At 36.3% G+C, this 15,855-nt stretch overlaps 1 protein-coding gene across 1 annotated transcript; it reads left to right on the top strand.

Annotated features, from left to right (window-relative positions):
• The first annotated feature begins 510 nt into the window (after positions 1–510).
• On the top strand, positions 511–14,795 carry wdtc1 (WD and tetratricopeptide repeats 1). The gene is made up of 16 exons (XM_084089447.1): positions 511–739; positions 2,030–2,180; positions 2,418–2,501; positions 4,599–4,645; positions 4,724–4,835; positions 4,925–5,112; positions 7,460–7,642; positions 8,546–8,640; positions 8,732–8,847; positions 8,955–9,030; positions 9,820–9,904; positions 10,622–10,795; positions 11,493–11,728; positions 11,825–11,993; positions 12,659–12,851; positions 13,296–14,795. The coding sequence occupies exons 2-16, from the start codon at positions 2,115–2,117 to the stop codon at positions 13,491–13,493; spliced, it is 2,022 nt and encodes a 673-aa protein (XP_083945573.1). The 5' UTR covers positions 511–739; positions 2,030–2,114; the 3' UTR covers positions 13,494–14,795.
• The last annotated feature ends 1,060 nt before the right edge of the window (positions 14,796–15,855 follow it).

Below are 15,855 nucleotides of genomic sequence, written 5' to 3'. Positions count from 1 at the left end.
CACATTCAAATAATACATGAACTACAGATATTCTACATACTTCACATAATCCATCCAGATGTTTTCCTATTATATGAAGATATGCATTCAACCCACAATGGCCAAGTCTGATGTATGTCTAGTGACTTGTATTCTGTAATTTAATGTTCTGATAAAACAGGAAATGCTTTGAGAACATTTTAGAGTTGCCAGATATGTATTAGTTTATTATGCCTTTGTCAATAAACGTCCCAACCACATTTGAGCATTATTTTCATTAAAAACATAAACTTTAATTCAATCGCTGTGAATTAAATGCATGTAATCGTTTGACACATTTTGAAAGTTTTCAGAATAATGTATTTGAACATTTTTTGAAACAATCCAGGTGAATATAACACAAGTACAATTACATAAATATGAATTAAATAATAATAATAAAAAGTAAAAAGTAAAAGCAAAGTATAATAACAAAATCGAATGTAGCCTATCATTATGTCGTTTCTCTAAATAAAACAAGCGATTTGCTGCATTTCAGTGGATCTGGCAACCCGGGCTGTCAGCGCTCAGTCAAGGAACTCGTTAGTAATGTGGCTTCAAAATCTCACCGATGCTTGACCACAACTAGTCATTTATTAGGTGACGGTGTTATTCAGCGGCTAATTAAAGTATTGAAATTAATTACTGCAAGCACTGTTCCGGTTTAAGCGTAAATATCGCTTTATCGAGCTGCGCAGAATAAGGCCAGACATACTCTCAGGTAAGACGATATTGCACATGTGGGGCTTAAATGCTCTTTTTATATTTTTAAATGCATTTTATTGTAAACAGACTGTGATTGAATAACCACTAACATATTTTCACTGCTGCCAGAAGTGTTTGTATTTATTTTAATATTTAGTTTAAATGTGTCGCTAGTCGGCTAATGCTACTGACTGTTGTTTATGTTTTGGTGAAAGCGTCATATCAGCTGACAGTCAAATTATTTCAGGTTAATACATTTATTTGCTATAAAATAACTTATTATGGCTGGGGTTATTGGTATAAGGCCTGCTTGATAAACTACACAGTTAAGTAGCATAAGTTAGCACGCATGTCACTATAAACATATGATGTGGAATGCTTTAATATTAATGCTGCCAGATTTGGATTGCACTATTTAATAAGTGACTTTTAAATGCAGATCTGACACAGAAACGTACTGTGAATTGTTCAAATAATAAAGGCAAGGCAGTATTCAGATCTCATACATACATACAGTATTGGTCAAGCGTTTTGAATTATTAAGTTTTATTACATTGTGAAATATGATGACAGTTTGAAAGTATTGTCTATTTAATATATGTTAAAATGTAATATATTCCTGTGAAACCAAGCTGAATTTTCAGCATCATTACTCCAGTCTTCAGTGTCACATGATCCTTCAAAAAGCATTTTAATATGCTGATTTTCTGCTATTATTTCCTATTATTATCATTAATGTTGAAAACAGTTATACTGCTTCATATTTTTGTGGAAACTGTAAAACACTAACACTCAGAAGTTTTGGCTAAGATATATATACTAACTGATCAAAAGTGACAGTAAAGGCATTACAATGAAGAACAAGTATTAATAACTAAGAGCTGATAATAATTGAGTGGTAAATCAGCATATTAGAAGAATTTCTGAAGGATCATGTGACACTGACGACTGGAGTAATGATGCTGAAAATTCAGCTTTGCATTACAGGAATAAATTACATTTTATAAATATATTCAAATACTAAACAGCCAGTTTAAATTGTATTAAAATTTCACAATATTATCATATTTTTTTTTAAATGAATGCAGCCTTGGTGAGCATTTAAGAGACTTCTTTCAAAACCATTAAAAAAAAATCGCAATTATTCCAAACTTTTGACCGGTGTATGTATTGAAAATAAATGAGATGCGACAGAATGACAGTTTAAATGATCGCGCTCTAACTAACTTGAGTAGGCAGGTCCAAGTCTCCATAAAGTGAGAAATGACATGACCAGCTGCCGTTCTGGTCTTGTTTACCGTTCTAGAAGCTCTGCCTCTCCGAGAGGCTTGAGTTGCACAGATGATCAGAGATCTTTGGCACCTGGATGCAACACTCTGAGTCGACGCTCCATGACGTGCTGTGAGACCATGTCGCTGCGGAACGTCACCAGTGATCTCCTGCACAGGCAGATCAGGGTGAGGAGACGTCTTTACCTTTTAATAGTAGAAGAGTTTAGTAAAATTATAAACATTTAAAGCAATACTTCATCCAAAAAGAAAAATCCCCTCATTATTTACTCACCCCCATGTTATTCCATGTTGTTGTTTTGTTAATGTGGAGCACCAAAGGAGGCAGTTTGAAACCGGTTTTATAAAGAAATGCAGTACAAATGTCTGAGAGCGCTTGTAATGTATGTCGATCCGTGTGTGCAGGAGAAGAGAGCGCTGGACTTCCAGAGGCACTATCATGTGACCGACCCGTTTATAAAGCGTCTGGGGCTGGAGGCCGAACTACAGGTGATTTATGAATGATTGTGTGTTAATTCATATTTTTTTACGTGACGTCATACACAGCGCCCATCTGAAGGGCAAAACAAGGGCAAGGCTTTTAAAAATTTTATCTTTTTTGACTCATTCTTTTTATAAAAAATAATTTTAAGTCTGAAATATGTGAGGTTTATCTTTTTATAAAAACCTTTTTTGTCAAAACTTTATTTGAACTTGTACATGTAGTATATAACATGTTGCAAGACACTTAAAATCTGGCTATCTAATACTAATAATGGTATTATTTTAATGTTTATGTAAACAAAAAGTGCATATTGATGCTAATTTTATTTGTTATTTGCTGGTTTTCGACATAAAACTTGGTGGATTGATTTCATTGTGTAGTATTAGTACTTTTTGAACAGGATTCTATGATAACCGTGATAATACTTGTCACTATAATCATGAAATGAAATGTTCATGCCATTTCATCTCTAGTTATGATCAACTAAAATCAACTAATTATGTGTTTTTTACAGTATAATATGCAAAGTACAATTTTCTATAAAATAAATTATATCTGATTCTGTTCTTTTCTCTGACACACGTTGTTGGGTGTGGAAGGTTACTAATGTGATTGCTTTATCTGTAAATTAAATTAATGCTTTTTCAATGTGAATATTTTTTTGGCAGTGCAGTGTAGGTCTTAAATTTCAATCTTTATGGTCTTAAAATGTCTTAAAAAGGTCTTACTGAAACCTGCAAAAACCCTGAAAGAACTTTTAAAAATGCAAGGCCAGTTATTTTTTTACCAGGCTTGTACTAAGTACTAATCTACTGAGACTTAAAAGACCAAACTCAGCATACATCTGAATAATAATGCACACTATATGCAGGCAAGCATATACACCCAGAGTATGAATGCAGCTTAACTAAATTTAATGTTTCCCCTAGAAAGACATTATAAAGAAAATGCTTAAAGGGACAGATCATCCTAAAATGAAAATTAAGTCATAATTTGCTCTTCTTTCTTTTAAGAACCACAAAAGGAGAAAAAAAAACAAAAAAAAACAATCAGTTCGTGCTCGTCGATATAATGGCAGTGAATAGCAACCAGCATCAAGCTTTTTAAAAAAGACTTATATTCATGTGTTCTGGAATACGATAGGGTTTGGTGAAACACAAACCCAAATTTAATATATTTAATAAAATTCGTGTGACTTTGTTAGCGTCGCAGTTCACTCGTTCTCTCCCAGAAAAAGCACACAAGTTGTGGGAAATCAGGATTAACAAACACGTGACATGAAATAGGACCTGTGTACCTTCTTCTCTGAGGTGAATATATACATTGTGTTCATCGCAACAAGAAGTTACTGGTTCACATCTGTCAGCTGTCATTCTGACTGTCATCAGACAAACGGAGATCCGGTTAACTCTGTAAAGAAAATACACTGATTCTTTTTTGAGATTTCTAGGCGTGTGTATGTATTGCCGGTTGCAATTCACTGCCATTGTGTGGACAAGCACGAGCTGAACATGTAAAAAAAAAATCTCCTTTTGTGGTCCATAAAAGAAAGAAGGGCATTAGAACAACACCAGGGTGAGTAAATGATGACTTACTTTTCATTTTATTGTGAACTATATCTGAGTGAAACAGCTTCTGGATCAAGAATTTAGGGCGGGACTCTTGTTATGGTTTGCTATTGGTTGATCTCATGTGAGTGACAGGTTGTCCCGCCCTCGTGTCAGTAAACACGTCATCAGAAAAGAGATGTTGCTGCAAGAATGAGTTATTTGTGCATGGATAAATCATTTTTAATAAATACTGCAATAGTCTTTTTTTTTAATTTTTTTTTAAGAATTGTCGATTTTGATGCAGTTTGATTTATAGTGACTTGAACATAGTACTAAAAATACAAAAACATTTATTTTAATGCTAATTCTTGAATATATACACCCAGTTACAACTCAACAGTCTGTTTTTGCTGCTGCATCTTTAAGATTCACTGTATAAACACCTCTTCATGTGTGAAATGACTGAGTAATGCTGCGCTCACACATGAGCCATTTTGTATATATTAGGATTGCTAATATATTTTAGCGCTGAGCTATTGTCTCTGTTTTCAGGGTCACTCTGGCTGTGTCAACTGTCTGGAGTGGAATGAGAAAGGAGAGTAAGTTCTGTTGTAAAACCCAGTTTGCTGCATTTCACAGTGTCTCTTCATAAACTCATTCGGCTTGTTCCTTTCTAGTCTCCTGGCCTCAGGTTCAGATGATCAGCATGCCATCATCTGGGATCCCTTCCGGCACAGGAAGCTCATCACTATGCACACAGGTCATGCAGCTAACATCTTCTCAGTCAAGGTGAGGCCCACGTCAAGTTTCTGCTTTTTCAGTCAGTGTCTTGTAAATAGGCCAAAATGTGTATTCTTAATGAACGTGTGTGTTTGCAGTTCCTCCCTCACTCCGACGACCGAATCTTGATCACAGGAGCCGCCGATACCAAGGTGCACGTGCACGACTTGACGGCGAAGGAGACCATTCACATGTTCTCAGACCACACTAATCGTGTCAAACGGATCGCAACGGCTCCCATGTGGCCCAACACCTTCTGGAGCGCAGCTGAGGACGGCATCATTAGGTAGGGCGAGTTGAAGTCTGCCTCAGACGTGCTTGAGTTCGTAAAATAATTGCATTAAATAAAAAATGAAAATAAATGGGGCTGCATGATAATAAGGATATAGCTCAGTGCAATTATCAAATCAGAAGGCTGCAATGTGATTAAATAACTGTATAGGCTGATGCGCTACATGTTTCAGAGTGAAGCACGCAAAGCATTTCAGTATTATGATTATCAATATTTATTTTACAGAACAATTGTAATGTATAACAGTATTAAAATCATATTTTTATAGAGTTAAACCATACTACAGGGTGGGCCATTTATATGGATACACCGTAATAACATGGGAATGGTTGGTGATATTAAAGTCCTGTTTGTGGCACATTAGTATATGTGAGGGGGCAAACTCCTCAAGATGGGTGGTGTGTACTAATATATACTAATGTGCCACAAACAGGACTTTAATATCACCAACCATTCCCATGTTATTACGGTGTATCCATATAAATGGCCCACCCTGTACTATTACTACTACTCATATTTTATTATTATTATAATATATTATAATTATTATCGGCAACATCAGAGAAACGTGAACATGCGAATGTGTCATGAAATTATTGTGAATCTTTGGGGTAAATGTCTAAGGGAATCTAAGGGGTTCGGATGACAAAAAGTTTGTGAATCTCAGGTCTAATGCATACCAGTGTTCATTTAGTATCATTAATATACTATTATTGTTTTTATTAATATTTTTAATTCGTTTTTATTTTTATATTCATTTTAGTTAAAATATTGTAATTTTGTTGTGTTTTGTCTTTTTTTGTTTGTGTTTTTAAATATGTTTATACATAAGTATTATTCTTTTAATTTTAGTAAATTTAGTTATTTTTGTCTTTGCAACTAACTGAAATAAAAAGTTTTTTGTTTTTATTTTATATGTCAACGTTTATTTTATTTCAAGTAACGGAAATGTTTTTCAATAGTTTTAGTTTCAGTTAACGATGATAACCCTGATGCTGCACACAAAAGTGGAAAGTTTTTTTTGCAAGTTGCATTAAAAAAAATCTGCTGTTGTGGTTTTTTGGGCTTATTTGAAAAAAATATGGTTGCTTGTTAGGAAAATCTGACGCGCAGGCATGTGGCGTTGTAATCCGAGCAATGATAGTTAGTAGACGTAAATAGACCATTTACCATTCACAAATAATGCCACCAACAGAGATGTTCATGATGGAGAGGAAACATTGGACGGTGCAGGGGAGGAGAGGGACTTAATTTAATTTAAAACATTTTTTAGAATGTTAATCACTACAGACTTTAATTAAAAAAACAAGTAATAATGCTAACAGTAGATACATATGGTTTTACATGCATGTTTTGTTTTTATTATAAATATGTGGCTATATTACAACCCCCCCTTGCTGCGCTTGTCTTTTCTCCTTTTCCATATCTGCACATATTCTGCTCACAGGTCACTGATCAGAGGATACTGCGTGTCCTCCCACTTTGTTGCAATTTGATGGTTTTTGTAAAATAACTTGAGTGGTTTCAGTTTAATATGCTGCAGGCTCATAATAATATAATGATATTGGGCTTGTTTTTGAAGCTGCGGTTACTTATTTGTCTTGCGAGAGTGGGCAACACTGGTGCTGACGTGCTGTTAGCCGTGTTGAATCTCGAGGGGATGGACACAAGCCTCCAGCTGAAGTTTAATCATATATGTTCTCCTTGAAGTTAAATAGGCTCATGGGAACCAGCTTATGCCCTTGAAAACTGCATCTCCAGATGTTGTGTTGGCTGCAGGGTAGCATCGCCCATCGGGGAGCATGCAAATGCCCTGGCACTGAATGATGTTTGGATATGAAAGAACACAGCAGGTCTCTGGCTAATGCCAAAGCTGGCTGCCTCGCTGTCTTTAATGCTCTGCATGTAGAGGACACATGAACAGTAGGAAAATATGAGCTTTATACAGGTGTCTGAAAGTGTGGTCACAATACTGTCATTTCACGGTCAAAAAAAGGTCAATTGTGAATAGTGTTGGGCAGGACATTTCTCATGGATAAGATTTACTCAGTTTGTAGTAATTATTTAATTCTTCCACATCAGCAAACGATCAAACACGTTCGTCTAGCGTGTGTTTATATAGAAAAACAATGGAAAAGTAGCGCAGTGGAATGCAAAAACACATTCTGTATGGATGGACCCGTACACTTCTTGTAAACAATTGTTATAAAAGGGAAAAAAATAATAATCTGACACTAAAATGTAATAATTTTCTTTCCTTTTCCAATCTGCCATATATAGACCATCAATACTCGCTTTACATTTTCAAGTCTGTTAACCATTTTATTTCCCTTCTACCCAGGCAGTATGATCTGAGAGAGAGCAGTAAACGCTCGGAGGTGTTAATAGATCTGACGGAGTATTGCGGGCAGCTTGTGGAAGCCAAATGTCTGGCGATCAACCCTCGTGACAACAACTACATGGCCGTGGGAGCGAACGGGCCTTTTGTCCGGCTCTATGACATCAGAATGATCCACAATCACAGGTGATTTTATTTGTATTATTAAAAGAATAATTAGAAAACAAACTGAGATGTGAGGCAGAATGTCCATACAAAAATAATACTGTTTAGCTCCAAAAATCATCAAAGGGACAGACAGACATTATTTGTTAACAATCTTCCCCTCTCAAATCTCATTCACCTCTGCTGTTATCAGTCAAGCGGTTAGTTTAGACTTATTGCAGCAGGTTTGATGTTATTAGAATTGAACATTTGAAAAGTGCGGCAACAAATGAGATTTGAGACGTGGCAGATTATCATTCCTTTTCACAAAAACAACATGACGGTGAGTAAACAATGACAAAATTAAACATATTGGGTGGAATATCTTGAAATACTATTTCAAATTACTCTATTTTCCAGAACATAAGTTGCATTAAAATTGCAAACCACACACACATTATTGGTTTATAAGTCAGTTTATAATTACAATCACAAATAATGTTAGATAACGGTAAGTAAAATGAAATGTATACAAACATTAAACACTTTAAAAGTGTTTTAGTTCCCTTCCCAAAATATACTTAAAAAATAGCGGTATTCTGACCTGATCTAGAATGAAAAATATAGGTATAAAACTATATATATTAGCTATATATAAACTATACTAATATAGGTATAATTATATTGGCATTCATTATAAACAACATTTATAACAAACACCAAGCCGAGACTAATTTAATTAAGTGAAATTTAAAAAAATGTTCTTGATGTTAATTGCATTATATAAGTCAATAATGCAAAGCACGTTTAATTTCATAAAAACAACTTATATTCCAGAAAACACAGTAAATAGAATTCTTGGTTAAAGATCCACGTTCCTTTTATGATCATATTTCAGGGATGTTTTCTTTAGGGTGTAATTTTACATTCTTGTCTGCCTTCTAGGAAGTCAATGAGTCAAAGTACCTCAGCTGGTGTTCATACATTTTGCGACAAACGGAAATCGATACCGGATGGTGCTGGACAGTACTATGTCGCAGGTTTGTAGTCCGTATCATTGCGTTTCTCCCGGATGGAACTGTAAAAAACTTGGAAAAACCTGCTTTTACAGATATTTATCTCTGTTTGCAGGTCACTTACCTGTGAAGCTTCCTGACTATAATAACAGATTACGAGTTCTGGTGGCAACCTATGTTACATTCAGTCCCGACGGTACTGAACTGCTGGTAAACATGGGTGGAGAACAGGTAATTAACTAGAGAGGTTTGCTGCTGATAGTTATTGAGTCTCCGTTGCCAGTGTGCAGCACTAGTTGTTTTATGCATAGTTACGCATTACTGCTTCCTGTTTGCAGGTATATTTATTTGATCTGACGTTCAAACAGAGACCGTACACTTTTCTGCTGCCCAAAAAGTGCCACCCACCATCAGGTAAGTTGCGAATGCTGTCTTGGAATCAACTATAGTAGTCAACATTTAAAGTAGAGCAAAAAAGTTCATCAAAGTTGTCCTAAGACAAGAACGGGTATTGTTCAAAATTCATGTATAACTTTGATGAAAGGTTTTGATCCACTTCAAATGTTATTTATTTAATAATTATAAATATATCAGTCAGTCTTACTGCATTTAGGATCATAATTAATCATTACTAGAGTTGCGCAACTTTGAACTAAATTGAGCTGAATAATGACTCTTGTCTTTTTAAAGCTTATTTACAGCTGAAATTAATTTCGTAATTAAGAACTTTGCAACATTAATACTGTTATTTTCTGTTTATTAATGTGAAGTTGCTTTGATACCATTTGTATTGTAAAAAGTACAGAAATATGGCTTGACTTGATAATATAGCAAAACAAATATGGACATATTAAAAAATGTCAAAAAATGACAAGAATATAAAATCTTTATATTTCTGCATTTGCTTCTTTCAGTCAAAGGAACTGGGAAAAGATGTTCCAAGTATACAAGTAGATTTATATTTAATGCAGAAAACATTTTGCAGTGATAAATCAAATGAATTGATTCAGTGAAATTATTTCACAGAAATTTATCAAACTTACAGGCTCTAAAACATTTTACTACTGAAGTTTAAATGAAAAAAGCTATTAAAACATTGAATCTCGAGGAAGAACTAGTCTCACAACACAGTCTCAAAACCAATTGTTAGGATCGATAACCATTCTTGATTAATTGTTGTTCATGATGGGCATCTTCTGGCAGAGGTACAAAATGGAAAAACCACCAACGGTGTGTCCAATGGGATTCATCTTCCTGCAAGCCGCCTTAAACTGGCTAAATTGACCAGGTAACATTGATTCATGTGTGTTTTGCCGACTGCATCTTTAATTATGTTTCCAACCAAAGTTGCGAATTCAACTTCTGACTGTCTCACTTACCTCAAACAGGAGACTAGATTGTTCCTGGGAAATTGGCGCAAAATACGTGTAATAATAATGGAAGTTGCTGCAATCGGAGATGCCACGGTGGCTCTTTTTACTAACATCATAAATTACTTGCGCTTCAATAAATACTGTCATGTTATCTTGCATTCGGATGTCTGGTGTTTGGGAAAGTTCTGGGAGGAAATTAAACCAAATCATTTTGATGACAGACTTTTGCTCAGGCATTTCAGAATGACCAAACCGACATTTGAGATGATTTGCAAAGCGATTAGTCCACTGGTTAGTCCAGTTATCCAACCACTTTAACATCACGTGAGTTTTTGTTGTGCATTGAGGAATTTATTTGGTAAATATGTTTCCATCGTAGTTTATGCACGTCTTATCGGCCTCAATTGAGTGCATACATTTTTGGATTTTATGCACATTTTGGTGTTTCCATTTAGTGTTTTTATTTTTATTTTAATGCAATATCCTAAAATTCACATAAAAATAGGTGGTTGGAAACATGGCTATTGATTCTGTCGCTGTCCTGTTTATATGATGTTATTTCCCATTCATTTGTCACAGACTAGTTTGAGTTGCAGTAATTGTTGCTGTCTGTATTCGTGTCTCTGCATCAGTGGCTCCAGTGATCTTCCTCCTTATCTGGAGAGGATCAAGCAACAGGCCAATGAAGCGTTCGCGCAGCAGCAGTGGACTCAAGCCATTCAGCTCTACAGTCTAGGCCTCCATGAAGCCAGTCAAAATGCTATGCTGTACGGAAACCGCGCTGCTGCATATATGAAACGAAAATGGTATGATAAATGCTTTTGATGCAAGAAGTGCTGCATGATTTGGTTAAAAAAAGCATCACATTGTGATTATTTTGACTTTGGAAACAGCACATCTCAGGTTGAAGATGCATACAGCGCATGCCAAGTTTATATTTGTTTAATTACATCCACAGTATTTGTGCTTTAAGGCAAGACACCACAGGTGAATAAGGTCAGATTTTAACTAATCAATATTACCACTCTTTCCCCAGTTGATTCATTAAAGTACATTATGACAGCTGTTTAGTATTACAAGTTTTCAGAAATTTTATGTTCAAATATATCAATTATCTAATTAAATATGCACCTTTCCAGAACAGAAATCCAGGTTTTTGTTGACATAATTAACAGGTACAGAGGGGGTCTCTTTTTAACACTCCAGAAATCTGAAAATACTATCAATAAAACTAGGAATAAAACTGTAAAGTTTGGTGTATGTAAAGCTGCTGAAGTGGAGATTTCTGACTCTGAAATCTACAGATGCAAATAAACAGTCCAATAAAATAAACACTTAAAAGTTTATTTTGGTCGATTTCTTTCCACTAGTCTGACGTGTTATGGAATTAAAATAGGCCAAAGTCTCAATGGTTTTCAATGGTTTTGCCTTGTAGTGTCTTGCTTTAATAATCAGTGTTTTAATGTGAAGAGCATCATGTGGCTTTGCTCTCGTCTCTGACAGGGACGGTGATCACTATGACGCGCTGCGAGACTGTCTTAAGGCCTTGTCCCTGAACCCAGGCCACCTGAAGGCGCACTTCCGTTTAGCACGCTGCCTCTTTGAGCTCAAGTACATCGCCGAGGCCCTGGAGTGTCTAGATGACTTCAAGGGCAAGTTTCCAGACCAGGCGCACAGCAGCGCTTGTGACGCACTCGACAAAGACATCAAGGCTGCCCTCTTCTCAAAAACAGACTCCTGTAGGTTCTTGTCTTGTCTGTCTTGGATATTGTATTTTGTTCGTGGATGCATTTTAATAATAAGGATTCTGGATATTTTTCATGCATCTGATCTAGCTGACGACAAAAAGGGGAACAGCTCCATACGCTTTCACAATTTCAGCCGGAAAGAGTCCATCCCGGAGGATGAGATCGTTCTCAGAGAGCGAAGCTTCGACTACAAGCATCGCTATTGTGGCCACTGCAACACGACCACTGACATTAAGGAAGCAAACTTCTTTGGAAGGTCAGTTTACTGACGCATTATTCCCCTCTAATGAATTAGGGCTGGGTGATATATTTAATACATATTAATAATAATTTTGTGATGATTTTAATGCATTTTTATTTCAGTTTCCTTAAGAATGTTTCAATACACTAGTTTCATGATTTAAAGATATTTTAATGGCATCTCTCGTTTAAACTTCAGTAGCACACCTTGATTATTTGAACTAGATTTTTACTGTAATTTTTCTTTTTGCGTTACACATTTTGAATCTACTTGTCAAAAATGGTACCTGTAGCTCAAACAGTAAAGCACAGCACTTGGAACACCAGGGTTGATTCTCAGGCAATACATGCAATGTTGAATGCATTGTAAGTCACTTGGATAAAAGCATCTGCCAAATGCATTAAAATGGCAAGTTTGCTGATTTCTAACCAGGTTTATATTGTTACAGTGTAGGTAGTATATTAAAACAATGTATTCTATTTCTCCGTGTTACCTGCACCCAGATATCCCAGTTTAATTGTCAGCAAAAGTCTGCAAAGTGCTGTCAGTTTTTGTTATTTTGTTAATTCCCCCTTTAATGTAAATCTCGTCTATGCCTATGATGCATGTCATATCTGTTGCTAAACGAGGATCTGAATATAAGACAACAGCACATGACTTGTTTGGTTGTCGCTCTACAGTAAAGGCCAGTACATTGTGAGCGGTTCAGATGATGGGTCATTTTTCATCTGGAACAAAGAGACAACGAACCTGGTGCGGGTCTTACAGGGGGACGAGTCTATAGTGAACTGCCTACAGCCACACCCCAGCTACTGCTTCCTGGCCACCAGCGGCATCGACCCCGTAGTGCGGCTGTGGAACCCAAGACCGGAGGTATGAACCGACTCACATCAGTGGCGTGTGTCATTATTACTGATGAATAAATTAATGCTAACAGTGACTGCATTTACATGCACCCTCATAATGCGATTATAATATTTTATAATGATTGTAAAATATTGCACTGTCAGTTTTTTCCAACATCTAATGCAGGGATGGGCAACTTCGGTCCTGGAGGGCCACTGTCCTACAGAGTTTAGCTCCAACCCTGAAAAAATCACCTGCCTGTAATTTTCTAGTAATCCTGAGGACCTTGATTAGCTTGTTCAGGTGTGTTTGATTAGGGTTGAAGCTAAACTCTGTAGGACAGTGGCCCTCCAGGACCGAAGTTGCCCATCCCTGATCTAATGCATCTTGAGGTGAGACAAAGAATGATAAACCAAAAGTGACTTCCAAACTTCTTTTCTCTTCCGTCTCTCCCGCACGGCCGACCGTCAGTCGGAGAATGAGAACTGTCGGGTGGTGGAGGACATGGAGAGTGCGGCCCAAGCCAACCAACGGCGCATGAATGCGGATCCGCTGGAGGTGATGCTGTTGAACATGGGCTACCGCATCACAGGCCTGAGCAGCAGAGGAGCCGAGGGCTCGGATGAGGACGACAGCTCAGAGGGCCAGGTTCAGTGCCGCTCTAGCTAGAACGCACCCGTCCCACATTTGAGAAGGCGGCAAAGCACCTTAGAAATTTACTTTGCAATTTCAGTTCTTCAACATGATGCTGAGTGAATGAATGTTTGCCGCTCCGCACTATGCAGAAGTTTGGAGAAGTGGGAAACACAATCGCACAATCCAAGTGAAGTCAAAAGCACTTACAGATTAATGTCTGCAAAATCATTTTAAAAAGCGCGCGCTAAAAGAGTGTTGGCACACCGTCAGATTAAAGCTTGTTTCCAAAGTCTCAAAGCGCTTGGGTCTTTCATATGTGGGGCTTGCTATTGGACACTGTTGACCATGAAATTCTCATTTTGTTTCTTTTCCCAATGAACTTAATCATCTTTATGAGCGCCTGAGGACAGTAAAATGAGTGTTATTATGTTTATAGGTCTGCAGCACTTTCTTTTGGAATATATTCTGGAAAAATAAATGTTTATGTTCGACCCAGACTTGCATTGTGAATGTTCATCAAGTCGTGGTTTGCTGGGACTGAAAATGTTTGTTGTTGATGATGATGCTTATTGTCAGATATTTTGGAAGGATTTGTAATTATTATTATTTTTTTTTACCTTTTTCTTCATCGGCACAAGCAGGACGTCTGACTGTTGCCCTTTCGTCTTCATTGATGAACCCCAAAAAGAGATGATACAACAAGAATAAGAGACTTATCACAAAGATTATAACTTGCTATGAGAAGAAGAGATTTATCTGCAGTTAAAAGAAACAGAATTGGGTCTATTTTGGGATATGTGTTTTTGTTTCACTGTGTTCATTTTCTTTTGGGATTTTAGTACAGTTTAGTGCAACATGTAAAAAAATAAATAACATTTCTGTTGTTACTGTCATGTTCCTTGGTGGAGTTTTTCCAAAAAGGAAAACATATTATTTGACTTAAACGTACTTTTGTTATCATCAGCGGTACGGCTTTTTAAAACACGGTAATAATGCGACGGAGACAAACTAGTTCGCTCTCATTAAGGTGATGATGCACAGGGCAACTTTTTTAGCAATGTTGCTGGGCAATGTTGCCGTCAACGGGCAACCAGGTGAGACACAGGGCCCACGACCGATCTAAATTATCCAGATAGAAATGTATTAGCCACTTTTTAATGGGAAAGTGCCCAAGCAACAATCGCTCTGCAATATTGCCCAACAACATTGCTCAAAAAGTTGCCCTGTGTATCACCTCCTTTAGAGTCAGTGGAGCCGTCGACACTAGAAGCGCCAGACAAACACACTGCACAGCTACTCCAGTCATGTCTCAAATAAAATTAATTTATTTACAGATATTATGTGTGATTTTTATTACTTTACTTATTTACTGATTGTTACATTAAAGCCAGCTCATGATGTCTCTGGCCTACTTTTGTGTTAATCATATATTTAGGCCTACACATAAAATAACCCATGGATTTCGGTTGGAAATAACAGGAACGTTTTCATTTCACTAAGGATAAAGTATAGTTTCAAGCTCACGCTGATTGTTTATGATCACATGCAGCTTCCAGTGTAGACGTGCTTCTCGTCTCGCAACTGATTGGATGCTCTGAATTGACGCAAATACACTCGCAGCCAAATCCCTGTGCGCTACTTTGATGAAGTTGTTACATTCACTTTCCCTTCTCACAATTAGTCAAAGTCTGTTCTTTTGCTGAATAGTTTGTTTTTTTCCTAAAGTATAATTCATTTCCTGTCATGTTGTGCCACAGATAGTGGAGAAAACACGTGTCCTCCAAAGGCCACCTGACCTACATACATTAATGAGGAAGGTGTAACGTGCATCTAGGCCAGATGGGTTGCAAGGCCATAGTTGTGTTCAGAATAGCATACTGCTATAGTTGCCTATATATATATATATTGAGTACTATGTAAACATTTGCAACCTTCCATTGCTATTTTGGCATTTCTATTTTGATTCACATACAAAAGTTAAAATTCCATTAGTTTTCTACATTATAAAAAATAATAATTCTAAAGCATTTATTAATCTTAGTTAATGTTAATTTCAACGTTTACTTATCAATTATTAACCCTTGTGTTATGTTGGAATTCTGTGCACTCCCCTTATGGTTCGGGTCAAATTGACCCTAATTGGATTCAATACAATTCCTCAAAAATCACACTATGAAAAACAACAAAGATTCAGGTACAAACTGTAAACTTTTAATATCAACATTTGTCAAATATTCCAAAAAATATATATCTGAAGATATGATTTAATGAAAATGTTTTTTAACCATTTTTTAAAAACTGTTTTGTTTTGACAAAATTTGAATATACATTATATTTATATATATTTGCATATACATTTTTTTTTTTTTTTTTTTTTTTTTTTTTTTTTTTTTTT

Source organism: Abramis brama (genome assembly GCF_963993115.1).
Source record: "Abramis brama genome assembly, chromosome: 17".
Classification (NCBI taxonomy): domain Eukaryota; kingdom Metazoa; phylum Chordata; class Actinopteri; order Cypriniformes; family Leuciscidae; genus Abramis; species Abramis brama.
The sequence above is the reverse complement of the archived record's forward strand: the minus strand, read 5'-3'. Positions and strand labels throughout refer to the sequence as shown.